A 26,902-nucleotide genomic window follows, 5' to 3' on the forward strand; every position below is an offset into this window, starting at 1 on the left:
TCAATTGGGGCCTTAATTACAAAGGCTTGAGAGAGTCTTGTGCTCTATGTGGCACAAGTGATCATTTCTCTGTAATCACTCAACATTGCACTCTCCCTGCAATTGCATGGTACTTCACTGACATCAAGATATGCAGGTTGTTCCTTTCAAAGAATTTGTTCCTCAAACTATTATCCACGATCAGATCATTTCTGGGAGAAAACAGTTTTCTAAACATAATTAACCTGCTTTCCTATGAGCCATCTCTGAAGTAGGGACTGGCAGTAAATACTAAATACAGGCATTTAAACCACTCCAGATGCAATTCTGATGCAAAACTCATTTTCTTTTATAACCCTTTCAAGCAAACTCCTGTCATCAGTATCTGTCTGTCTGTCTCTCACATCTACTCTTCTCTATGAACACAGGAAATCCAGACACAGGAGAATATCCTTGAGTCCATTTGAACTTTTCCCATTTTACAATGATATTTTGCATTCCATCTATTTTCTCTTCTGGATTTAAAGTTTCTATTCCTCTATAGATGCGCTGAGAACAGCTCTCACCTAAGCAATAATACAGTATTGTTAGTCATTGTGTCTGTCCGTCTTCCAAAACACTTTCCTCTACTGGATACACTAACACCATAAGACCTGCTGAAGTATTTATGATCGTGCCTGTCTCTATCAGTTTTAGCCTGCAGATATTCTTCCTAGGAAAAAAGTTAACCCAGAATTAAGACTGTAAATACTTCTCAGTTACTCAAGAGGAAAAAGTAGCCCTTTAAAAACGTAGTTTACTCAAAAAGCAAACATTAGAAAGATTGGAATTTTTTTTCAAGTGTCACCTGAACGAGAAAGCCTAGAAACTCACATCTAACCTTAACTCTGCCCCTTAAATCTACCAACCTTCCACCTTGAGTAAAGTTCTTATCAAAACCTAGTTTAAGTCTAAAGTCTTGCTTGCTGAAGTAGTTTCCTCAGAGTGTTGAGCTGAGAATCTCTGCTTTTGTATACATGTATCAGTGATACTGCATGTATGTATAATCCCTGTCATCCCACATTCCTGGCATATAACTTACTTAGTTTGGGTCCTGCCCTTAAAAGATTCATATCCCCAGATATGGTTGCTACATATCTTTTCTAAATCTTACAGAGTAACCCTTCTTCATCTGAAACCATATGTATTTTGGTGAAATTGTCCTGAATGATTACCCAAATGAAGTCAATTTTTGTTGAAGAGACATACAAACCTATGTTTTTCTGATGCCTGCAATGGGTCTTGAAAAAGGCAAGAGTATTTTACTGCAATGTGAAGACATGTTTAGTTTTATTTAAAAGCTAAAGTGGTACACAATCGTCTATCAATATGGTTTTCAAACTTTTTCTTTTGCAAAAACACTAACAAATTTTGAATGGCGGACTCCTTTGGAAATCTCAGACATGGTGTCCACAGACCACAGGTTGAAAACTACTGTTCTATGTTAATGACAACCTTCCACAGACCCCTGAGACATAATCTGCAGACCCTCAGGGGTCTGTGGACCACAGGTTGAAAACCACTGATCTATGAACAGGTTGCCCAGATAGATCAATGTCTCAGTTTTAATATCACTAATATGATGAAGATGAGTGCTGCTTGTAGACAGATTTTCTCATGCTTTGTGGTATCTCTGTTCGTTGGATTATGATACAGGAGTAAAATTATGGTTGTTTGTGTTACCTTACCTGTGCAATTTCCAGGCTAATATCTGTAGATTTTATGAGGACAATAATATTCTTTTACTTCTTGTTTACGCTCCAAGTAACTGATAGATATTTATAATCTTAATCCCAAATTAAAGTTTTTTGGCCTGGGAAATGTTTTAGATTTTTAAAAAATGTTTGGTAAAGTTGCCTGAGACATTTTCAGGCCCAAAATTATTTTCTAAAGGGTTAGTTTATTGATCTGTACATCTGTGCAGCATTGCAGTGGTGTTATCAAAGCAAATTTAAGCCAATTAATAGAGCACAACAGAAAAGTTATGAATTCAAATGGAAAAGTTGTATTGATTGTAGGTATCCTAGAACACATGTCATGGAAGCTTAGACATGGGTCTTAGGAAAGATGCACTCTGGAGCTGTAGACTGCCTAACCGCACACTGATGGCAGTTCAGATACAAGTCTTAGGAATGACACACCCTGGGGTTGCAGACGTCAGAAGGTAAAGTGTACATGGCTCTACAGTGTGGCTTGACAGTCTGTTGACATCCTGAAGTGAAAATCTTACACAAGCCTTTAGCTGGAGTGCTGGCCACTCCAATGCTCAGGAACTATACCAGAGTCCACACATAGAAATAAAAATTTCAGGTCATAGGTGTATCAAAGTACTTTTTTTCTTAACTAACTAATAACTAACTAAATAGTCCTCTTGCCTTCCAAGAATAGCAGGACACTTTTCCTGTTGGTGATACCTGCACAGCAAAACAAATTTGGAGCATCTAGTTCAAGCCTATATTGAGTTACTGAATAAAGGGGCAAAACACATTTAGAAACTCTTCACTGAGTCAGAATATGTTTTGTAGAAACTATCCATCTCTGAAATACCTTTTGTCCATATTTCAGAGTAGCAGCCGTGTTAGTCTGTATTCACAAAAAGAAAAGGAGTACTTGTGGCACCTTAGAGACTAACCAATTTACTTGAGCATAAGCTTTCGTGAGCTAGAGCTCACTTCATCGGATGCATACTGTGGAAAATACAGAAGATGTTTTTATACACACAGACCATGAAAAAATGGGTGTTTATCACTACAAAAGGTTTTCTCTCCCCTCACCCCACTCTCCTGCTGGTAATAGCTTATCTAAAGTGATCACTCTCCTTACAATGTGTATGATAATCAAGGTGGGCCATTTCCAGCACAAATCCAGGTTTTCTCTCCCCCGCCCCAGGAAGAGAGTGGGGTGGGGGGAGAGAAAACCTTTTGTAGTGATAAACACCCATTTTTTCATGGTCTGTGTATATAAAAACATCTTCTACACTTTCCACAGTATGCATCCGATGAAGTGAGCTGTAGCTCACGAAAGCTTATGCTCAAGTAAATTGGTTAGTCGCTAAGGTGCCACAAGTACTCCTTTCCTTTTGTCCATAGTCTCCCAAACTTTCCAATTTTTTTTTCAACTCTGGCAAAGGACTGCATGACATTTCTTAGGTGGATTTGTTTGGTGCAATGAAATTAGAAAGTGTCATTGGAATAGGAGCTACAGTTTCATGTGGGTGAAGTGCTAAGGTCTTCATAATAATCTGTTATTTGTTTGTACAGCTCCTGGTCTGATAAACACGGATCAGAGCCCTAGGTGCCGCCAAAATAGAAATAATAAATCATCCACATCATGAATGAAGGGCAGGGAGAAGGATGAGAAGAAGAAAAGAAGATAAAGAGGGGAAGAGAGGAAGGAGAGGAGAACTGAAAATAAGATAGGAATACGTAATGAAGAGAGAGTGGAAGAGAGAAGCAGGAACTACCTCTGATGTCACATCATGCCATCTTGTTAATTCCGATGGGTACCAGCCAGTTAGCTATAATGGGCATTGTGCATCTGTAAAACCACATATACAGTAGCTATTTGGTCTCTGTGTTTATGGGAAAAGTGCTTTATCTGGACAAAAGGAATTAATAAGTAAACTGAAAACCAAGCACATACCACATAATTTTTGCAGTGATTTCTCAGAGTATGTCTCTCGGTCACAGCCCTTGCCAATGTAATTGGTTTGCAATTCAATAGTGGTCTGGATTGAGGAAACAGGTCCATCACAGGTTTCCAGATGAATGCTGGGAAACAAAGGTATGCTGCCAGAGCCAGGCTTATACTCAATACGCTTGTTCCAGTCTGCAAGATAAAAATAAATACACAGTACAAAGTAATTAAAAAAAGAGGAGTATGGTGATTAACATTAGAAGAATTTCCTGAGTTGCACTGGATAAGAGCAGAGAGAATAGAGAGGAGGCAGTTGGAAAACAGTGTTGGAGACACTGAGCTCTGGTGCTATGGAGACATATTGTGCCTAAGATACTTGGTTTAACAGAAAATAAATGCACCAGGTTGTGCTGTGGAGATCCAGGAAGAGCTGTTTCATGGCAGGGTTGTCAGCTCAGGAGAAAAGAACTTCAGATTTGTTTGCTTAACCCAGAGTTGTGTTTTAGTTGAGTTATACTGAACCACATGTCACAGGCACCTAACTGGAGACCCGAATGGACAACGAATGAATAATGTGACATGCACATTTAAAATAAGCCACATTTTCTAGTATTGACCAGGTAAGCTTGATGGGCTTCGAAGACTGAATTCTTATTGATTTGTAAAATGCCACTGCTTTGCTCCGCCAATTCAATAAGTTCATTGCTGGGACAGAGACCATAAAGTTTGGACCCAAGCATCAATGAGTTAATTGCTCTATTTTTTTTTTTAAAGATGTTACTCTATTTGTAAAAGTATTTTGTGCTCAGTGAAGTGAAGTAATAACATCACTGGCTAGTGCTAGGCAAGCACTATGTAAGTTTCCTGACAAGAATTGTTAATACATCTCATTCCTGATCTGCAATGGCATTGCTTATATCATATTCCTGGGAATGATATTGTCAATCATGCCAAATTATGACAGATTATGAAGTTCTGTGATATGAGCAAGGACTAGGATATGACCACCAGCTTCATTTGACTCATGATTAAAAGCTTTTCAACTCTAGTCTGGAGATGTGAAAGGCCAGTGTACCCATCCACAGCACCACCTTTCTCTCTCCAAATGTTGTCTTAGTTCTGTGAACTACTAATGACAGAAAGCTACAGATGAAGGCGCTCTGCAGGCTTACAGCCAGACCTAGCTGATCCATGCTTTGTTTATCCAGCTGTCTCACAACTGAGAAGATTTGAGAAGTTACCAATCTTATAGCACATGCTGTCTGTGCCACTGACCTTTTCAACTGGAATGTTTAGTTTCTAAATCTGAATAAATATGGTGTTTTCAAGCTGTTTTAGGGATTAGGTAGTTCTGATTTACTGATCCCACCAAAGGAATGCTGTATTAAAATTAAGAAAAATGAGTGTGTTTCAGCTATATTTCCAATTTACATTTCAGCAAATACACTTTTTTTAGGTACATAATTTATTACAAAACAAAGCAAAGGTGCCACATTAATATTGAGATTAAACCATTAATTCTTTTAAAGTCATGGGCCCACTTAATCTGTGTCTGCCTAATCTGCACATCTGGGTATTTGGAAGATTTTTCAGACAGAGCAATCTTGTAATGTGCAGAGCTCCAGCTTCTCTGGAGTATTTTTAGCCAAAGTGGGTCTTTGCTAGTAGAATAAACTAAATAAGTCTGAACATTCAATCAAACCCGATTAAAGGGAACGTAACATCCAAGGAAGTTCTCTTGATCGGGTGGTAGAAACAAAAGTCTCCAATTCAGTAATTAAATAGACTTTCACTTGCTTTATAGTGAATCTTCACCCTGCTCATGCTGAGGTTTTACTCCACTGTAAATAGGTTGTACCAAGACAACTCCTTGGCACCAGATCTCACTGCAATTGTTTCCAGAGGGTGAGTAAAGAAGAACTGAGCCTAGAACTGCTCTTCACTACATACTCTCCAGAGAGCCTCTTGCTACTGCTGATTTGGGATGCCCAATTTGAGACACCTTAAAAGAACTTTCAGAAAGTTCTGAGCATTCACCCTCTGAAAAGCTAACCCTTTCAAGGTGTCTCAAATTGGGCACCCAAAAATCACTGGTCACTTTCAAAAATTTGGCTTAGTCTATCCAATTATCTGTCAAATACCTGTTTTCTTGCCAGAGACAGAGATTAATCATTTAATACTTTGTTATTAATTGTCTGAAGCTGTGACTGTGGGAAAATGAAGGTTGCACATGATGTTCCATACTTACTGTAACAAAAGCTTTTAGGATGTGTTGGTCACTATTCAAAATTATTAGAAGGCAATCATGACTTGCTCATTATAGCTATTCTATAGGATGTTTAAAATAACTACATTTGCCTGAAACTCCTTCCTCTAACAGATAACTAATTCCCTAGAATGTCTTAAGACGTTGTCAATTGTATAACAGTATATCAACAGATTTGCATTCTCCACCCTTTCCAAAATACTTCAGGTTTACACTCTCAGACTGCTTAGAAAATAATGTAATTTACTTCCTAACATTTCACTTCAAAAATATGAGCATTTGCTGTTATATATGTGCCATGAGAACAGACGAATCATGGCTCCTTCTATTCTCACATTCTCTAGTTACTTACAGACTATTCCCACACCCACAAATCATCAAACAGTGTGAGTTTCAAACTATTTAAAACCTTTCAGACTAGTTCTGCACTTCTCTGATTTTGGCCACTTTTTGGTTTCTTAGCTATCTTAGATGAATTGGCACTCATGCAAAATATTCATCACTGGATGTGTGAAAAATGACTGAACAATTAAGGTTGACACATCTGTCTACAAATCCACAATCTTTAAACTTGTGTGAGGTGTTGCTTATAAAATAGGCCATTAAAATGTCAATACTCATATTGTAGAATAATGGAGGGCTTCTGTTCTTCTGTTTTGTTTTGTTTTTAATTGTCATCTCAATGTCTCTTGGGATTTAAAGAGGTGCAGCTTCATTTATTCCTGTTACTTTTCCACTTGGCAAACGAGATCACTTATGACTAGAACTATACCAACCTCATAGTCTTAGGTATTCACATTTGTCCAAGCTCCACTGTAAAATCCCAACTAGAATTCAGCCACTGCTTTTTCATGCTGTATGTACATTTGCATCACAGTATGTGTTGCTGCTAGGATTTTCATCCGCGTTTGACACTGGGGCCTCAGCCCTGCCTAAGTCCAAGCTGCACTGGCTGCGCAGACACAAAAGGGATTTAATGCCGACGTTATTAAGGTCAGCATAGAATTTGCCCTCAGTGTAGGTGGCATTCTGAGACAGGAAAGGGGCAGCGCTGGAGTGCAATGTAATCCTGAGCACCCAGGCTCTAAGGTGATGGCTATGTTAAAAATAGATTGGGTTGTTTACATAGTCCTCATTCCTATGGTATTTCCATACCCCGGGGGTGTTAAAATGGAAGTTAACACTCTTACCCCACCTCCCAGTAAGAGGCAACTTGAAAAGTACATAGAAGTTGTGAATGTGAGAGAATGAGTGAAGTATCTGTGTGAAGAGGTGATTGCGAGAAAGCTAAGTCAAAGAGATGAGTGTTGCATTTCATTCTGAATGGGGCAAGATCTATGCTTGTTCTGATCTCTTGCAGAAGAAAGCTCCATTGATTAGGTCCCAGGTCCTGTAAAAATCCCATCCCTTGTCCTCAATACGCCTGGTTGGCATGGAAAAGTTACTGCAGGAAGTCATGGGGGAAGAGGGGATCACTTACATAACTTGAACCCAGGCCAGGGAAGCTTTTGAATAGCAGGACAGACATTTTAAATTGGGATAGACAAAATGCAACTAATTTCTGAGGCTGAATAAACAATTAGACAAATTAAGATATCTGAACCCATCTGAAATGGATGGGTTGGTATCCAATAAGCCAAATCCAAATCTCCTGGGTTCTCCTTTGGTAAACTCTGATCTGTGACAACGTATTTCCAAGGTAACACTCTGCAAACCCATACCAGCCATGGTAAAGAGTCTGGACGAGAATAAGTTTGCCCAGTTCCAGAGAATGAGGACACTGTCTGCACTTCCTCATTCACCTGGCCCTATCCTGCCATCTGTGCTATAAAGCACTGGCAGGTAGTCCTGGGCAGGCCTCACACCTAAACATCACCATGTCATATATTTGGGTGTGAGGTTCCATGGACTATGCAACTAAAATTTGAGCCTAGATCCAAACTCTGAGTACCTCAAACTAACCCAGTGTGATCCTGTTCAGATCAAATTTCAATGACAAGCCAATCTTTAAAAATAAATAATAATGATCCCCATGCACAATGATGGAATGATTTTTCCTTTTAAACGATAGGTAACGTAAATGTTTTAAATAAAATATGGGGTGCTTATCTTGACCTTTATATGGGTATTATCTGGTTTTTCTTTCCTTTTGGTATATACTGTAATACAATATATTTCTAATTTCTATTTACTCTATCTGCCAAAAAAGGCAAATTCTGCCTCTACCTTTGTGGCTAGAGAGGGAGCCCTGGCACACTAACCAGTACAGTTCCCCCTGTGCCAGGGAAGATGCACAGAACTCAGCTCCCACTGAAATTGTTTCTGTGCCTATGTGGAAGAGGGCAGTGGGAGCTATGTGCAAAGGTGGGGTGGGGTACAGCTACCTGGTGAATCTCCCCAATCTCCCCTGTGGAAGGGCTGTCCCTGCAGGCAAGCGGGGCCTATTGCAGCCTCAAGGGTTTGGAGCTGCATTTGGCAGAGTAGAAGGGGATGTTTGATTCTCTCTGTGCACCACCCCAGCACCCTTCTCAGCTACTGGCCCCTAACTGATTTGTTTGACAAGTATCATCTGTATTTAAATATTTTACTGTTTATGCACTGAAAACCAATACCATGTGAGAACAAATAAAAAAAGCCAGCACACCCAAATAGAGTTACAAACCGAACAACTGTGAACAGCTCAGTATCCTACTAAGTGGCCTAGAAAGCTCATGACTGATGTATGGAGCAATACTTAGATGAAAAGAAGCCCAAGGGCTAAATAAATGACATCTCTGGACACTTACCATATGGAATCTGGGACGTACAATACAGTACAGTCAGGCAAGGCATGATTTTGTTACAACACCATTTATTTCAATGGAACGTAGAGACATACTACCACGTCACAAGCTGGTGCTGCTTTGCTTAACTTGTACACTCAGGGAATGCTTAAAAGCTTAATGTTCAATAAAGATGCAACATTTCTGAGGCGGTCCTACTTTTGATACCTGTGTTGCCCTTTAGCCTTTGAATACTGTGCTCCATGGAATGTCATTTTAAAGGCATAACATATATTGTCAAAATTATAACATCCCAGTTTACACAAATAAGATACAAGGTCCCTTCCTTTGTTTTTCAAACACTGAAGTGAATGCACCAAGCCATTCAAAGGATTAAGAGAGGAAAATGGCTTCTTTTTCTCTGCAGTAATTTGTTTTGTTACTGTTAACCTGCTCTGAATTCTCAATATCCGAAATAGTCTCTGAATGCTCGAAAGCCTCACTTATATTAGCATTCAAGGTCTTTCCTAGTTCTATTAGTGAATTATACTTTTCCATTAATATTCTGTCTTCAGGTTACACATGCATTTGTGTGACAATAATTCCTTTGTATATATGTTGTGCACGTACACACACACACACACACACACACACACACACACACACAGAATAACTTCCCCTTCCACAGTTTTCCATTCATTTTATAATCATTTGGTAATGTAATTCAGTTGTTCTTTATAGTCAAAAGTTAATTTTGAGAGAGATTTTGAACTTCCACATCATAATGATTGGAATAAATAAACTGCAATTTACTTAAAGAATTTGTACACATATATCTTTATGACTCTGCTCCTGAAATCTGATCTGTATAGGTGGATCCCAGCAGAGCCCCATCGATTTCAATAGCATTCTTCAGGATTTCACCAGGCAGATCCAACTGCAGGATCAGGGCCTGAGTTGCCAGAGTTCAGACTAGTGCAAGCATAGGAGTTAAGTTTCAGAGTAACAGCCGTGTTAGTCTGTATTCGCAAAAAGAAAAGGAGTACTTGTGGCACCTTAGAGACTAACCAATTTATTTGAGCATAAGCTTTCGTGAGGTACAGCTCTGATGAAGTGAGTTAGTCTCTAAGGTGCCACAAGTACTCCTTTTCTTCATAGGAGTTAAAACGTCAGATTTGGCCATAGTAAATTTCACTTTTGCCATGGCCTCATTTCATAGAACATTTAAGAACTAGCATTCTGTTGCACTCACACATCAGCAAGAAAGAGTGGTTAGTGAGGTCACTGTTCCCGTCTTCCCTTTCATGTTTTCTTTGTCTATTCCTCCATCCTCCTCCTCCCCGTAACAAATAATTTAGCTTGCTTTTTGTTTTATACTCACAAAATTAGTTTAATATTTAAAAAAGGGCTTCTCTCATCTGTATTTTATGCTGCCAGGTAAATCTTTGAATATCACTGGAAGCTGGTTTGAAGAACAGTGATTGGTTATAGTTTAGGCCTTGTCTACACCTAAAACTTGTGTTGACCTAGCTACATGGCTCAGGGGTGTGAAAAATTCACATCTTTTAGAGATTTAGTTAAACCAACCTAAGCCCTGGTATAGACAGCTCTAGTCACCAGAAAAATTCTTCTGTCAACCTCGCCATGGCCTCTCAAGGGGGTGGATTTATTACAGCAAAGAAAAAACACTTCCATCACTGTACCAAGTATTTACACTACAGCGGCATACCTGCAGTGCTGCAGCTGTGCCACCATAGAGTTTGTAGCGTAGATATAGCCTTACAAACATATCCTTAGAAACGTATGATCACATCTTTTCCAAAATGCCAATCCAATTTCACAGGGTCCTGAAGGACTTCATTTCCACGGAGTGTCAACAACTGGCTTAGTATTTTTGACTGCTAATGTTGGCTTTGTGATGTTAATGCTACCAGAACTGTGGATATATGACTCACATTTTTGAATCTGCAGAGACTTCTGAGAACCAGTTAATCCACCTAAGGATGGAGATTGTGGTCACACATTTTGAGGAGGTAGAATCAGTGTGGAAGAGTTAAAAAGATGCCTTTTTAGACTGACTGTATTTCCCTTTTAGTGACCAAGTGAGGCCAATGCATTCTGCCAGCTTGAGCACAAAAGCATTGGCAGAAGACATACTACATTGCAATCTAAACAGGTTGACTCAGATGCTCTTATTTCACACCTGCACTGATCCCAACGGATTGTCAAAACTGGGTAAAGTCAGTTTCTTATAATCTGTGAAAGAAAGGACGGACTAGCACCGCATTGAAAACACCACCTCAGCCTAAATAGTGTGCTATTCACACATTCAGTGACCTGACTCATTCAGCATTGGTTGTGCTACCCAGGGAAGTAAAAACACACTGAATAGTTCTTATCCTCTATTACATACCTTTTATAGTACACAAGTACCTACAGTTTGGATGTTGGCCATGTATGGAACCAGATTAAGGGGCTTCTAAACCTCAACATGCCCTGTAAAGGATGCTCAGTATTCTTATAGAAAGCATCATGGTGATAGCACACAACTCAGCCACACAGCATACATGCACCTGGCCACTGCCTGAAAATCTGAATCCAACTGCTCCATCACACACGTTAGCCCCGAGCAGCAGGGTGCTTCAGATACACATAAGTTCACAGCAGCTGCTCACAACTCCCACAGTCAAGATGCCAAACAGCCAAGATATTCTAACAAGTTAGACACTGTAATTATTCCAATAGATCACACTAACTTCTTTGTCTTTCACCTGAAATGGTATTTTCAAAGTGGTTTTGTACATTAGTCATATCATACACATCAGGTAGTCATTCTGCACCCCTTTTTTTTGTCTGAGTACATGGTATTTAGCCAGCTGCTGTACTGCCTTGTTTATTTCCACAGAAATATTGTAGAGTTCCCTCTAGAGTTGTGTATATATAGACGTAGGTTTGCGTATGGCCATTTCCATTTTTGTGGGTTTGCCTTCTCCAGCAGTGGGTGTATTTGTCCCCTCCTCACCTCAAAAGCACATACAGGGAGAATGAAAAGTTATTTTAATGGCACAACTCTGTATGATGGCCCATGCCATTCTGCCTTCGCCAGCATTCTCTGCATGGGGTTGCAAACAAACGTAGAGAAAAGTGCAGCTCAGAGAGAGTTATTTCCAAAGCATTTTCAGCTCCATTTTGGAAACAGATATATGAAAATATGAGCCATCCCACCTGATCATCTCATCTGTTCCACCTCCCCTTGGCATAAATGCAAAAAACTTTTGAAGGGGAGAACTTTTCTCTTTTACCACTTTCAAAGGCCATGCATACGAAGTGGCCTTTCTGGGGAACTCTGGATAGAACTTCTTACAGGATCCATCAACAGCATCACTGTACCTTTGCCAGAGTTTCATTTTTTGAGATCATGCTTTAAACAGATATAAGCCCCTGACAGTGGTTGAGAGAACCTTCTCCTTCCTAAGGACCTGAGTGTGCTGCCTGCCAAGGACTCCCAGCAACTTCAACTTCCAGCATCTGATGGATAGCAGGGATTATGCCAAAATGAAGCAAAATTTAAGTTGCAGTTGGGCCTCCACAGGAACCCTGCCACTGGTGGTTGCCCCCAACAGGAAAGGGCCCGAGACCCAGTGGAGCTGGGGATGAGGGGTTTGGGGTGTGAGAGGGGTTCAGGGCTGGGTCAGAGAATTTGGGTGCGGGGGTGAGGGTTGTGGGATGGGGCCATGAATGAGGGGTTCAGGGTGTGGGAGGGGGTTCTGGGCTGGGGCAGGGGGTTGAGGTGTGGGAGGGGGTCAGTGATCTGGGCTGTGGGTACTGGCTCTGGGGTGGGGCTGGGGATGAGGGGTTTGGGGTGCAGGAGGGGGCTCTGGGTTTTGGGGGGGGCTCAGGGCTTGGGCAGAGGGTTGGGGTGCGGGCTCTGGAGTGGGGCCAGGGATGAGAGGTTTGTGGTACAGGAAGGGCTCTGGGTTTGGGGGAGGCTCAGGGCTGGGGCTTGTGGCGTGGGGTTGGAGCATGGACTTACCTCAGGTGGCTCCCAGTCAGTAGCCCAGCGGGGGTGTTAAGGCAGGCTTCCTGCCTGTCCTGGAACCGTGGGCGGCGCTGCGCCCCAGAAGTGGCCAGCAGCAGGTCTGGCTGCTAGGCAGAGGCACGCAAGCAGCTCCACGTGGCTCTCGCCTGCAGGCACCATCCCCTCCCAGCTCATGTGCGGAACTGGTGCTCGGTGCGGGGGTAGCATGCACAGCCCCATTATCCACCCCGCCTAGAAGCTGGACCTGCTGCTGGCTGCTTCCAGGGCGCAGCGCGGTGTCAGAAGAGGTAGGGACTAGTAGCCTGACTTAGCAAGGCAGCATCACTGGCGGGACTTTTAATGGCCTGGTTGGCAGTGCTGACCAGAGCCGCCATGACCCAGTGCCTTATATTCTGCAACCCAGTAGTGGGTCGAGACCCGCAGTTTGAAAACCACTGGCCTAGGAGGAAAAAGGACCAAAAAAGTGCCACCATGGCTAAATAACAAAGTAAAAGAAGCAGTTAGAGGCAAAAAGGCATCCTTTAAAAAGTGGAAGTTAGAACATATTAAGGAAAATAGAAAGGAGCATAAACTCTGGCAAGTGAAGTGTAAAAATATAATTAGGAAGGCAAAAAAAGAATTTGAGGAATGGCTAGTCAAAGACAAAAAAAGTAACAGCAAAAATTTTTTTTAAGTACATCAGAAGCAGGAAACCTGCTAAACAACCAGTGGGACCACTGGATGATCAAGATGCTAAAGGAGCACTCAAGGAAAATAAGGCCATTGCCGAGAAACTAAACTTATCAAAATCTGAGGAACTGTCTCAGATTGAGGTGCCATTAGAGGAGGTTTTGAAATAAATTGATAAATTAAACAGTAATCAATCACCAGGACCAGATGGTATTCACTCAAGAGTTCTGAAGGAACCAACTGTGAAATTGCAGAACTAACAACTGTGGTATGTAACCTATCATTTAAATCAGCTTCTGTACCAGATGAGTGGAGAATAGCTAACGTGATGCCAATTTTTGAAAAAGGCTCCAGAGGCGATCCTGCCAATCACAGGCTGTCAGGGTACCCTCCCCACTCTGAACTCTAGGGTACAGATGTGGGGACCCGCATCAAAAAAACCCCTAAGATAATTTTTACCAGCTTAGGTTAAAACTTTCCCAAGGCACAAATTTTGCCTTATCTTTGAACAGTATGCTGCCACCACCAAGTGATTTAGACAAAGAACAGGGAAAGGACCACTTGGAGTTCCTATTTCCCCAAAATATCCCCCCATGCCCTTACACCACCTTTCCTGGGGAGGCTTGAGAATAAACAAGATGAGCACAAACCAGCCTTTGTTTGTTTTTTAAGACCCAAAAAACCCAATCAGATTCTTAAAAAACAGAATTTTATTAAAAGAACAAAAAAAGATAAGAGAACAACTTTGTAAGATCAGAATGAAAGATAATCTTACAGGCAGTCAGATTCAAGACATAAAGAATCCCTCTAGGCAAAACCTTAAGTTACAAAAAGACACAAAAACAGGAATACACATTTCCTCCAGCTCAGTGAATTTCCAAGCCAAAACAAAGAAAACCTAACACATTTTCTTTACTTACTAGATTACTTACTAACTTCACAGGAGTTGGAGGGCTTGCATCCTTGATCTGTTCCTGACAAAGGTATCACACAGACAGACAAAAGCCTTTTCCTCCCTCCAGATTTGAAAGTATCTTGTCCCCTCATTGGTCATTTTGGGTCAGGTGCCAGCCAGGTTACCCGAGCTTCTTAACCCTTTACAGGTAAAAGGACTTTGCCTCTGGCCAGGAGGGCTTTTATAGCACTGTATACAGAAAGGTGGTTACCCTTCCCTTTATATTTATGACACAGGCTGGTAAGTCTAATTTAAGTATTAGGCAAATTGGTTGAAACAATAGTAAAGAATAGAATTATCAGACACATAGATGAACCCAATATGTTGGGGAAGAACCAACACAGCTTTTGTAAAGGGAAATCATGTCTCACCAATCTACAAGAATTCTTTGAGCGGGGCTAACAAGCATGTGAACAAGGGTGATCCAGTGCATATACTGTACTTAGATTTTCAGAAAGCCTTTGGCAAGGCTCACCAAAGGCTCTTAAGCAAAGTAATCTGTCATGGGATTAGAGGGAAGGTCCTCTCTTGGTTAAAGATAGGAAAGCAAGGGTAGGAATAAATGGTCAGTTTTCAGAATGGAGAGAGATAAATAGTGGTGTCCTCCAGGGGTCTGTACTGGGACCAGTACTGTTCAACATATTCATAAATGATCTGGAAAAAAGGGTAAAGACTGAGGTGGCAAAATTTGCAAATGATACAAAACTACTCAAGATAGTTCAGTCCAAAGCAGACTCTGAAGAGTTACAAAGGGATCTCACAAAACTGGATGACTGGGTGATAAAATGGCAGATGAAATTCAATGTTGATAAATGCAAAGTAATGCACATGGGAAAACATAATCCCAACCATACATATAAAATGATATTAGCTGTTACCATCCAAGAAAAAGATCTTGGAGTCCTTGTGGATAGTTCTCTGAAAACATCTTCTCAATGTGCAGCAGCAGTCCAAAAAGCTAACAGAATGTTGGGAATCATTAAGAAAGGGATAGATAATTAGACAGAAAATATCGTATTGCCTCTATATAAATCTATGGTACACCCACATTTTGAATACTGCGTGCAGATGTGGTTGCCCCATCTCAAAAAAAGATATATTGCAATTGGAAAAGGTATAGAAAAGGGCAACAAAAATTATTAGGGGCATGGAACAGCTTCCATCTGAGGGCAGATCAATAAGACTGGGACTTTTCATCTTGGAAAAAAGACGAATAACGGGGGAATATGATCAAGGTGTATAAAATCATGACTGGTGTGGAGAAAGTAAATAAGAAAGTGTTATTTACTCCTCCTAATAATACAAGAATTAGGGGTCACCAAATTAATTGAATAGGCAGCAGGTTTAAAACAAACAAAAGGAAGGATTTCTTGACACAGCACGCAGTCAAGCTGTGGAACTCTTTGCCAGAGGATGTTGTGAAGACCAAGACTATAACAGGGTTCAAAAAAGAACTAAATAAGTTCATGGAGGATAGGGCCCTCAATGGCTATTGGCCAGGATGGGCAGGGATGCAAAATTGTGCTCTGAATTGTCCCTAGCCTCTGTTTGCCAGAAGCTGGGAATGGGCAACATGGGATGGATCATTTGATGATTACATTCCCTCTGAAGCACCTGGCATTGGCCACTGTCGGTAGACAGGATACTGGGCTAGATGAACCTTTGGTCTGACCCAGTATGGCCATTCTTATGTTCTTACTTGCAACCTTAATTCATTTTTAACTATGTATTTTGGGAAGAGACAGACTATTCAGATGAGTTCCCTGAATTCTGAGCAGACTGGTTTGTTTACAGCAGCTCAGTAGCCTGGTAGCCTTAGTGATTGTTATCCCTTTGGAATCATTCTGTTCTTGTGAAGTAAAATAAAAACCTGATTTGTGGTTTAATTGGTCAATAACTGATCAGATCTTTGTCAACCTGAAGGTGAGATTTAGGAGGTCTTTGTACCTGTGTTTTTCTTTCTTTCTTTTTGGCACACTCTCTACTCAAGAATACTAAATTCCCCTTTCCTTTTTTCCCGCCAGCATAATTTATAATGGAACATAATTCGCCACAGGCCTCAACATGCTAGTAATGATTTTTTTTTCTCCCCCCACCTCACTGTTGCCTATGTTGCATCTTTTCTCATTATACTACTGGGTCTGACAAGTAGAAATTAGTTACTTTTATCAGTTTTTGAAAATAACACCTTTCATGTCTTCATTGCAATAAGCATTATTAATAATACAATACATACTCCTATTTTAGTTCTTTTTTTAAATGTGACCTTTGAAATTTACTACTTATCAGATGTATTTAAAATACCATATATAATCAAACAAGTTTCTAACCATTATCTGTAAAAAAATAAATTATAATTTTTAAAACTTTAAATGGTAGTCGATTTCAAAGAGAAAGCAATTTACAGCAGAAAATGAAACAGCAATTCAAAACACTGATAGAAAAACACAAAGAAGGGAACAGAGATGCACTCTGATATTTAGATTTTTGCACATTCATTTAAAAAGGTGGTCATGTTGCCTTAGTGTCACAAAGACTAGGAGCCTGATCAAAAAGCTGATGGAGTTTTGTTTGAGTAAGGAGTGAAGGTTTGGCTCATCAGTTCCTTTTTTAAAGGCAGTGATTCTAACCTTAACACAAGTCCATTGTGGTGATTTATTCCAGTGTGAAACCTGGTCAGGCACAATCTCTTCAGTATCAAAGGGAGGACAGTAATTTGTAATGACATTCCACAATTTCTAAGAAATCTGTAATGATGTTTTATAATCCTCTGCTATATGTAAAAAGGACATGGGTAATTGAACAAACAACCAAAGCAATCTCATTCAACTGAGTGGAGATTCTGAGAACCAACTACCTGAAGCAAATATACAAAATTCGAGATAAGCTTCTATCATTTTACATTAAAAATCCATGGTACCACAGGTGAGTGGATTATTGGTCTATATAAAATATAGGAGAAACTCAACTTGATTAGAAAAATGTGCTGTCTGTTTGAAACTCAGCTAGTGCTTTCTTCAAAGAAACTATGATTCTATGCTTATTATTTGAGTGCCAAAGATGCACTATACTCATGTAATCCAAGATCCCAAGGATCTTACAATATACAATGCAATCACATACCATTTCAAGTGATCTGAAGAAACGTAGATACAATTAAAGAGATTCTGTTATCCATTTCTCTGATGTAAAAACCAGACTAACTCCATCAAATGAACTAATTTGGAAGTACCTTGGTATAACTGAGAGCAGAATCTAGTGCAGTTTACTAATACAGATTTTCTCCATGGCCTATGCCAAAGACTCATAATAGACTCTTGAACAATCTCAGATCATAAACAACAAAGAACACAATTGTGCAGCATAGCCTACAAAAACAAAATTCAGGGTTAAAATAAATATTACGTACAGGCTTAATAAATGCTATCAGGCCACATAATTTCCAACTGCTCATAGATGTCTTAGATGAGCTATTCTCTTCTTATACCACATAGTGTACAAATTTTTTAAAATGTGATTTTTGTCTACATACTTTAGATAAGTTCTGCCTCAGTTTAATGCAGTTCCCACCATCCACCCCATTTTATTTTCTATTCCAAACATATGGGCCTCTAAATTCTCTCAATGTTACTACATTAAAATAACAATCCAGGGACTGATCCCTACTATACATCAAGAGTTAAACAAAGCATCAGTCACACACAACTCTGATTTCTAGGAGGAGAATAAATTCTGCATGTGGGAAGAATCAGAACTCATGTCCAGCCTTTTGCCAAGATCATAAATAGATTATATCCATTTTACGTAATATTAAAGAAGGAGAATGTAGGCAAGAAGGGTTGTTTGCATCTTTTATCACCTATCAGTTTTTTTAATTACCTGAAATATGTTCCAATGAGCAACTGTATTGTAATTGATGTCTGAACTGTCAAATAAAATTGCTGTAAGTATGTTGTTATTGTGCTTTGAGCATAATTGAGTATAATTGTGCTTTGAGCATGATTTCTTCACAAAGATTACCCAGTCAATAGAATACCTTTACGGAAATAATGAAATAGTTAACAACCAGGGATTGCATCATTTTAATACTAGTTCCTGAGCTTACATTTTGATTCATTTAATCTTCCAGCAAATGATCTCACAAAATAGAGTATTTGCACAAGTAAAATCTCTCTAAAGAATTCTCTTTAATCTTATAACAAGAATAGTAAGTTTTTTAGACCAACAAACATAGCTAAGAAAATGTAGAACTATTTCAAATTTGTTTCTTTCATACACTTATTTTTATAAAATCTGTCCCTCAAATATTCTGGACACATGCACAATGAAAACTATGTATGGCCTCTGACAACTAACATGTGGTTTTCTCCTCTGAATGGTGAGTATAAAAATGGAATCCTGGTGCTCCACGTTTATTGCATCTCACTGACTTCCAGAACCATTGTGCTCAGTTTACAAGTAGTTTCTTCTGTCAGCCAGCTCCACAATCTAGGTGATGACAATGAAGGCAAGATTTTTCCTCCATAAGCATCCACACTAACAATTAGGTGTTAACCCCATTTTAGGGACGAGGAACTGTGGCAGATTGCTGCCTGCAGATTGTGCCCTCCTTGGTACTGTGCAAATACACTAATAGCACTAACAGACTGTCCATGTAGGTAGAACTTAGTAAACAACTCTGTTGATGACTCTTGAAAAAGAATCCTGCTTGATCTATCCCAGCGGTTCTCAAACTGTGGGTCGGGACCCCAAAGTGGGTTGCGACCCCATTTTAATGGGGTCATCAAAGCCAGTATTAGACTTGCTGGGGTCTGGGGCTGAAGCCAAAACCCAAGGGCTCCAGTCTGGGGCAGCAGGGCTCGGGCTCTGCCCCTGCCCTGCCACCTGCCTGGGGTCATGAAGTAATTTTTGTTGTCAGAAGGGGGTCATGGTGCAATGAAGTTTGAGAACCGCTGCTTTATCCTAGCTCTATTGGCTCTGAACAGTTTACTAAAAAGTATTTAAAAAAAACCAAAACCCAAACCACCACCATTTTTGAACTCCATAGAATGTTTGACTAAGTTTTGGAAAGGTTTTTAAATGATGCTTTTATTCTGCGTTGATTTGATCAGTCCTTCATTCTGAGCTTTGCCACAAGTAAAAAATACCAGTAAAAAATAGTAATCATTTTACACATAACTGTAAAGAATACCAGACATTATATATTGTGAAAGAAAGAAAAAAAAACAAATGATATCAAATATTAAACCCTACCTTGCCAGCCTGGTTTGCACACTGGTTTGACATCAACTCGTACTAAGACATCTTCTGTTGCACGTTTTTGTCCACAGTCAAAAGCAGTTACCATTATCTCATACTCATGCTGTTTATCGTAGTTCAGCTTCTCGGTGTTTCTAATATTACCTGCAGATTTAATATAACATCCAGGAATTATTTATTGGTCAAGCTTATTTCTTTGACAATTATGTATTGCATCCAGGTACCAGCCCACAATAGCGAGGGCCAGATAAAGCAAGCCCTCAGTGGGCAGAATTCCCATTCAGGAGTTCTACAAGCAGAAGATTGTGGGACAGGGCCCAAATGAAAGGAACCCATCAATGTCATATAAGATTTCATTTTACAGCTATGTATTTGCACAGACTTGATTACATGCAAAAGTATCTTTTTAAGTAATATTGAACATGTAATTACAGGCAACGCTATCCTCATCTGCATACACTCCTCACATACAGCATCCACATCATCTCTCCTTTCCTTTAGACCTCGCAGACTGAAAACCGTTGGCCCATGTTTGGAAAAGGAGTAGGAGGAGGGTAGACTATGGGTCAGGTCAGGGCTAGGAAAAAAATCACACTGTTTGCCCTCTAGTCCTGTGGAGATCATGGAGGGAAGATAGTTTAGCTTTGGCTGTACAATCTTGTCACTCATTCCCTCTGCAGTTAGTTCCTATCTAAATGGTGAATACCTTCTTCCTTTTAGTCCCCTCCCTCGGGCTTTAGCCACAGGAAGGGAGGATTGGGGCAAGGATCATCATAATCTACATAACAAAGCTCACCAGCATTTTATATGACACCTCTGTGCTACCAGATGGAAAATAAAATTCAACAACAAAACTCATCTGCCAAACCTGACAGATACATAAAGGTGACAAATTACCTATTCTAGTTATAAAAAAAATTGCACATTTCACAAGAAAATGGAAAGATCTCTCTCAGTCACCATATTCTGTAGTGTTTTAGGATTGCTGTCATAATGAATGAGTTCAGCATTTTAATTCAGTCCATTTCTGCAGAAATACAGTTGTCGCTCAACCTGCACCTCAGAAATGTTTAATATACCCTTTGCTCCAACATATTAACGCATTCTTTAGCCAGGAATATATCTAATCATACACACATCCTAAAGTTATATTCATTCTAGATGGCAACTCCTGTCTCAAGTCATCATATCATACCAAATGACAATCTTGATCTGACAATCAAGTAGTTTGACCAAAATTTGCAAACTTGGGCACCAAAATACATACGTTATTTATGCACATAAAAAGTGGCTTATTATCAAAAGGTACAGAGAAGGCAGAGCTGCCTCCTTTAAACATGCTGGCCTTTGCTAATTCTTTTCATCAAGTTTAAACTTGAGAAAAAAACAACCCCCAAACTGCTATACATACATGGCCAATTTCCAAATCCGGTCTTTAGTTCACAACTGTGCAGGAGACAGACCTTGAACCCACAGATAGTGTTTTCAGGGAAACTATATGCAAGTGCCATATAGGTCATTTGGTCAGTTTGGTCAGAGTCGATCATTTCTGAGCACAAACAATAGCACGTACAGAATGGGCATTCCCACACACAGAATTAGAGCTCTTGCACTCTGGGGGAAGTACCCTATCCGGGTGCATCGTGCTGTCCCTTCTTCTCCCCTCATAGCAGGGGGAAACAGGGAAGATGATTGTGACCACGTCACATTCTGGTTCCTGCTCCTGAGGCAGTGCAGTAAGCATTGCACTATACCGATCCTTAGTATTTAGCTAGGACTATATATTTTCCAAATGATGCATCTTAATTAAACCCTCATAAAACTCCTACAAAGTAGGCAAGATCATTATCCAGTCAATAGCCCTCTCTGCTTCATTGTCCCTCACTTGGTTAGTAACCCGTGTAAAAGGTCACACTGAGCTTTTTCTGACCACTCTCTGACCTAAAAATAGCTTGCTATTTTACTTTCCCACCCTTATCGCAACTTATACTAAAACTATGTTATTGGTACATTTTTTTCACAGGTTTTGTCCATATGTAAAATACCTGTTTCCTTCTAGATCAACCAACCAATAACACTCAGGAAAGGTATACTCTAGCCACCCTTCACTGTAAACACAGCTTTACGAACCTCGTCTAAAGCCCACTGACATCTCCTACTCTCTGCTGGATCTAACACCATCTTCTGGTCCACATCTTTGTGGGTTCCTTCAGTTTGTGCTAAATTGAATCTTGCTGCTCAAGCTCCCAGTGAGATACCCCACCCATTATTAAACCCCTTTCTTATGATTAGACACAAAAGAACACAACAGCTTGTTGAATACTTGCAGCAATAAGTGTGACTTATTTCCTGTTTTGCTTTTGTCCTTCCTTAACCCCTTCCATTCCAATTGAGGGTGAGGGTGTACACACTTCACAGAAAGGGGAACAGAGCAGTGCAGTGACTTGAAGGTCATGCAGCAAGGCACGGACAGGATTAGAATTCCTTTATTCTAGACCATTGGCCCACGTTGAAATGTATTCTGATATTCAGAACACTAGATTCTTCTATCCGATAAGAATGAAAACTCAAACATATACTTCTCAGTTATTTTTTGGCATTACAATGAGTATCAGGAATTCACTGTTGGGAATTTGTTTATAACTCACATTGCTTAGTGCTTCCTTGGTAGAAGTTCAGTGTGTCGGGGTGCCATTAAAACAACTAAATATCAAGGCCCTAAAAAACAAGCCCCTCCGAATGGTAACAGGGAAAATTACTAATGAAGTATTCACAAACACAAGGCTTTGGACTTGGAGTGACAAAAGTCCCCTGGAAACCCCACGTTTGCAGCAGATACACAAATGTTGACATTCAAGGGTCATAGTGTGCTCTCCAAACCCAAACAGATTAAGGGACAGAATTGGACACACTAAATATTCTGACTTATAATACTGAAATATAAAGATGATGAATTGTTAAATGGTAAGATTAGGATGAGCGTTGTTAGTTTATTTTAATAATTTGTAATTATGGATAATTTAGATGAGGTAATGGCTAGGCTAAAGCTTTACCTGGTAGGACTGTTTTGCCATTTCTTCTCCTTTTACATAAAAATTACTGATTTGCTTAAAATGACATTATTGCTGATAGGATAAATGTAACTTTGTGCTGGAAATTTTGAGATTAAAAAAACCTACACAAACCTGTAATGACAAGAAGTCCTTTTACTTGGAAAAACTAGGGGCAGGATGACAAGGAATAGAAAGATAGAAATGGTTTAAACAGCAAAAATTGTGTAAATTGCAGGAAATGTATAAAAAGACTCAATGAACACGGCCCAAATTGGTGAAACTCTGGATCGGAAGCTGAAGGAATGGGACTGAAGGACAAGACCAAGGGATCAAAGGAGGCGACGACGGCCATCATAGAGTACAGGAGAACTTCCCTGTGCCCTGGAATGCAGCAACTTGGGTCCTCTATATAATCTATTTATTGTCTGGCATAAACATGTGTTCAGACACTATAAGTGGTAATTCTGTCTTGAATTGTATAAATAAAACCAAAAATTGATTAAGCCTAAAATTGGGTGGACTCGTAAATCAGTTTCCCACCATTACATCCCTAAGAAGTGCAATGTTGCCACTATATACTTACTTGTGCATTTATTATCTGTTCATACTTTACTTACTGTCTGCTTTTTATTATTTCTTTCCTGCATATTCCTTTGTGTATGCTTCTTTTGTTCTCTGTACCATTGCTTTACTCCATGATATGTGGAGATAATTCTCAAGACACTGAAGTTGGCTAAATCAACATTAGCAGCCTACAGGAATTTGCTTGGGATGATAGCTATAATGAAATACAAATACATTATAATGATTTATAAATCTCAGAACACAGTTATCTTCTAAGATTTGTACTCCTAAGATTCTGAATATTTAGGGTATTTTTTAATTTTAGAGGTCATTTGAATGTCTTCTACATATTACTGTGTAGTTTACTGATCTAATTATTCTGTGTGTTTCTGTTACATCTGCTGTTTGTAGCTTTATGTTACTTTGTTATTTTACAATTTAATCAATGAGACTTTTTTAATAAGCAAAGGGGAAACATTATAAATAGACAAAATAATGAACAGCTTACAGGTGATATAGTGGGAATTTCTGTTCTCTGTCTCATCCTACACAAACAAAGGGATAGTCAATGAAACTGAAAGGAAGGAAAGTTAAACCTAATAGAAGTAAATACTTTTCCACATGCTTCACAGAGAGCTCATGGAACTCATTGTAACAATATACCATTGAAGCCAAGCACCAAGCAGGATTCAGAAAAGGAATTCAACATTTATACAGGTAATAAGAATACCCAGAGTTATAATAATACATATTAAAAATAATAAGGATATAAACCCTCCTGCTTCAGGGCATAAACCAACCTCTAACTATTAAGGGTCAAATATTAGAAACTATTTATTGGGACAGGCTAACCCATAACTGCCTGTTGTACGGTTTCTTGCACCTTCCTTTGCAATAACTGATGCAATCCACTGCTGATGACAGGATACTGAATGAACTGGACCACTGATTTAATCAAATAGTGTCACAATAAAATGCCCCCCCATGGGGTCCCCTGGGTAAGCACCAGTGTTGTATATTGCTAACGCCTTTATATGCAGTGGAAAGTATCTTGGGAAGGGTTGAAGGTGTAAGTGGGGAGTGGAAGATTCCTTTGCAGGTTATGAGAGGCTGAAGAGGGAGGAAGGGAAAAAGGAACAGGTTAACTCGACGATCCAGCTAGGCCCAAAGATAAGGAACGAAACTACAGCCCAAGGCCAGCAGACACAAACAAGCTCTCTGCTGCCAAACAGCCAGAAGCCTGTATCTCAACCCCGGCCAGCTGTGAGAAAGAAGAACTGAGCCAGACAGAACTGAAGGGGTTGCAAAACTAGTAAGATTGCGAAGGTCAGTGAGTGGAAAAACAACAGTCGTGCGACCCTGAAACCAGTGTGTTTTGGGGAAACTAAGGGAGCTGCGGAAGGCTGGTTTGGACTGGTACCGAGAGCATGGGGGACGAGGGTCCCTGGATGAAAATGCCCCCGGAAGAACCCAGGGCTTAAAACCCTCCCGAGAGCTGAAGCAAGTCGGAGATTTACAGCGGACCCTAGATGACCTGTGCACAGGGCAGAACTCTCATCTACCCTTCCTCCCCTCTTCTTCTTACCCAGGGTTGGCCAGCCTTGTGTTGTGCATGTGTAAGTATAAAAGTGGGTTAGGGCTCAGGCACTAACACTTTCTTCCTCCCTCTGAGTGACGTGGGGTGCGTCCAGCACTCACCACTGTTATTTGGTTAATAAAGCTTTAAACTTAGTCACTTGGTGTGCTCCTTCATCTCCTCCCCTAAAGATCCTGCAGCCTCAGCCTGATCACCTGAAGCCCCAGGCAGATTGGTAACATAAATGTGTCACACGAGGGCAATTCCTGTGTTATCACACCAGATGAACCAGAATTGCCCCTTAAGTTTTATCCATGCCTCCTGTGATAGCAGGGAGTGACTGTATTATAAAAAAAGCAATTCATGACTCCTATGGAGGGTGAAAGGTTCTTTTTGCTGCATCAGTGGCCTCTCACCTCTACTATCTGTCCTGGGGCACAGGGGCTGAACTTTGAAATTGAAGTCTCTTTCCATCCTCTCTACAGTAGAGGGCTATGGGAGGCTGCATCTGGCTACCTGTTGGGGTATTAATAGGATTCCCAGATGTCCCAATTTTATAGGGACAGTCCCAATATTTGGGGCTTTTTTATATAGGTGCCTAAGACCCCCCCACCCCCTGTCCTGATTTTTCTCACTTCCTATCTGGTCACCCTAAGTATTAGAATAATGCCTTGTGAGGAAGCAGAACTCTTTAATGGCAGTGAACACGGGGTGATTTAAAACACACACACAGAGAATTCATGATGTCTTAACACTAAATTCTCATCTTCTTCTGACAGCCCATATTCTATGTTCTCTTCAAGGACATGCGAGCTGGTGGAGACTACATTGTGGAGAGTCAAGTTAACAAATAAGCCAACAGGCAGCTACAAGCTGCACAGCTTTCTAAATCATATCTTACAGTACTTTTCATATAAAGATCTGAAAATGCCTCACAAAAGCAGAGACTATTTCTACACTATGAGCTTGGGGGTGGGATTCCAGGCTCATGTAGACATACGTGTGCTATGTCTCAACAAGGTAGTGCACAAATAATAGTAGTGTAGCAGCAGTGGCATGGGCTAACCACTTCAAGTACGTATCCCAGGATTCAGGCAGGTTTGTACTCAGGGCAACTAGCTCATGTTGCTGCTGCTGCTCCCCATGCTACTGCAGCTAAATTACTATTTTTAGTGCACTAGCCTGATGAGCGCTAGCACAAGTATGTCTACATGAGCTGGGAATCACACCCCTTGCTCGTAACGCAGATGTAGCCACAGAAGTTTACCCAGTAGGTCAGTGGCAATGCTGGAATAGAACCCTTGTCTGCTCACAGCCTGTGCTCTGTTCACCAAACCATGTCACCTGCCAAATGAGGTAGAAAATGCAGTAAACATAAAGTTCTGATAAAACCTTATTTTGTGACAGAACTCTGCATTACAACATAATTGTTACTAATATTGTCTAATTTTATTTTAAATAAATAACTATTGAATTGGTCATTGAAGGTCTCTGCTAGGAGGAAAACTCTACTAGGCTGCATGCCACAATCAGTTTTAAAAAAAAGTCAGATCTTGTGCCTTCATTCCCAGTTCTTCATGTGGACACGCATGAATTTGCCCCTTCCTGTTACGTGATTTTATTTTATGGCCAGTAGTTCATTACCGACAAAGTTAAGCTCATTACATACAAAAAAGTCCATTTTATTAGCATTATGGTCTCCTCACATGGATGGAATTTTATTCAGCAGAAAATTACAGACACACACCCAAGCCATTGTATGTAAGGTATACAGAATCAGGCTCTCAGCTGGTGTGAACTGGCTTCACCATAGCTTCACTGACTTCGATGGAGCTCTGATGGTTTACACCAGTTGAAAATTCAGTGTGTGGTATTCCGTCCCTTGCGGGACTTGGATCTCACATGGCAAATGGCACCTTGTTCTTCCCAAGGTTTGATTGAACTGGTAATTTCAAAGGTGGTTTAAAAGAGAGTCTAATGATTAGATTAACAAATAAATTTGTTAGTCTCTAAGGTGCCACAAGTACTCCTTTTTTAATGATTAGTGGTTCCTAACAACCCTGCATCTCACACACACACACCTCTTTCATCTGAGAAAGGAAAGG

General features: G+C 40.2%; 1 protein-coding gene across 1 annotated transcript in view; it reads right to left on the reverse strand.

Annotated features, from left to right (window-relative positions):
• CLSTN2 (calsyntenin 2) overlaps positions 1-26,902 on the reverse strand; it is a 697,293-nt gene that overhangs the window by 111,600 nt on the left and 558,791 nt on the right. Inside the window, exons 5-6 of the mRNA XM_074963962.1 lie at positions 19,599-19,748; positions 3,661-3,846 (exon numbers count right to left, since the gene is read on the reverse strand). Of these exons, the coding sequence (XP_074820063.1) occupies positions 3,661-3,846; positions 19,599-19,748 (336 nt within the window). The remainder of the gene's footprint in view (positions 1-3,660; positions 3,847-19,598; positions 19,749-26,902) is intronic.

The sequence above is a fragment of the Natator depressus genome, chromosome 9, assembly GCF_965152275.1.
Source record: "Natator depressus isolate rNatDep1 chromosome 9, rNatDep2.hap1, whole genome shotgun sequence".
Taxonomy (NCBI): domain Eukaryota; kingdom Metazoa; phylum Chordata; order Testudines; family Cheloniidae; genus Natator; species Natator depressus.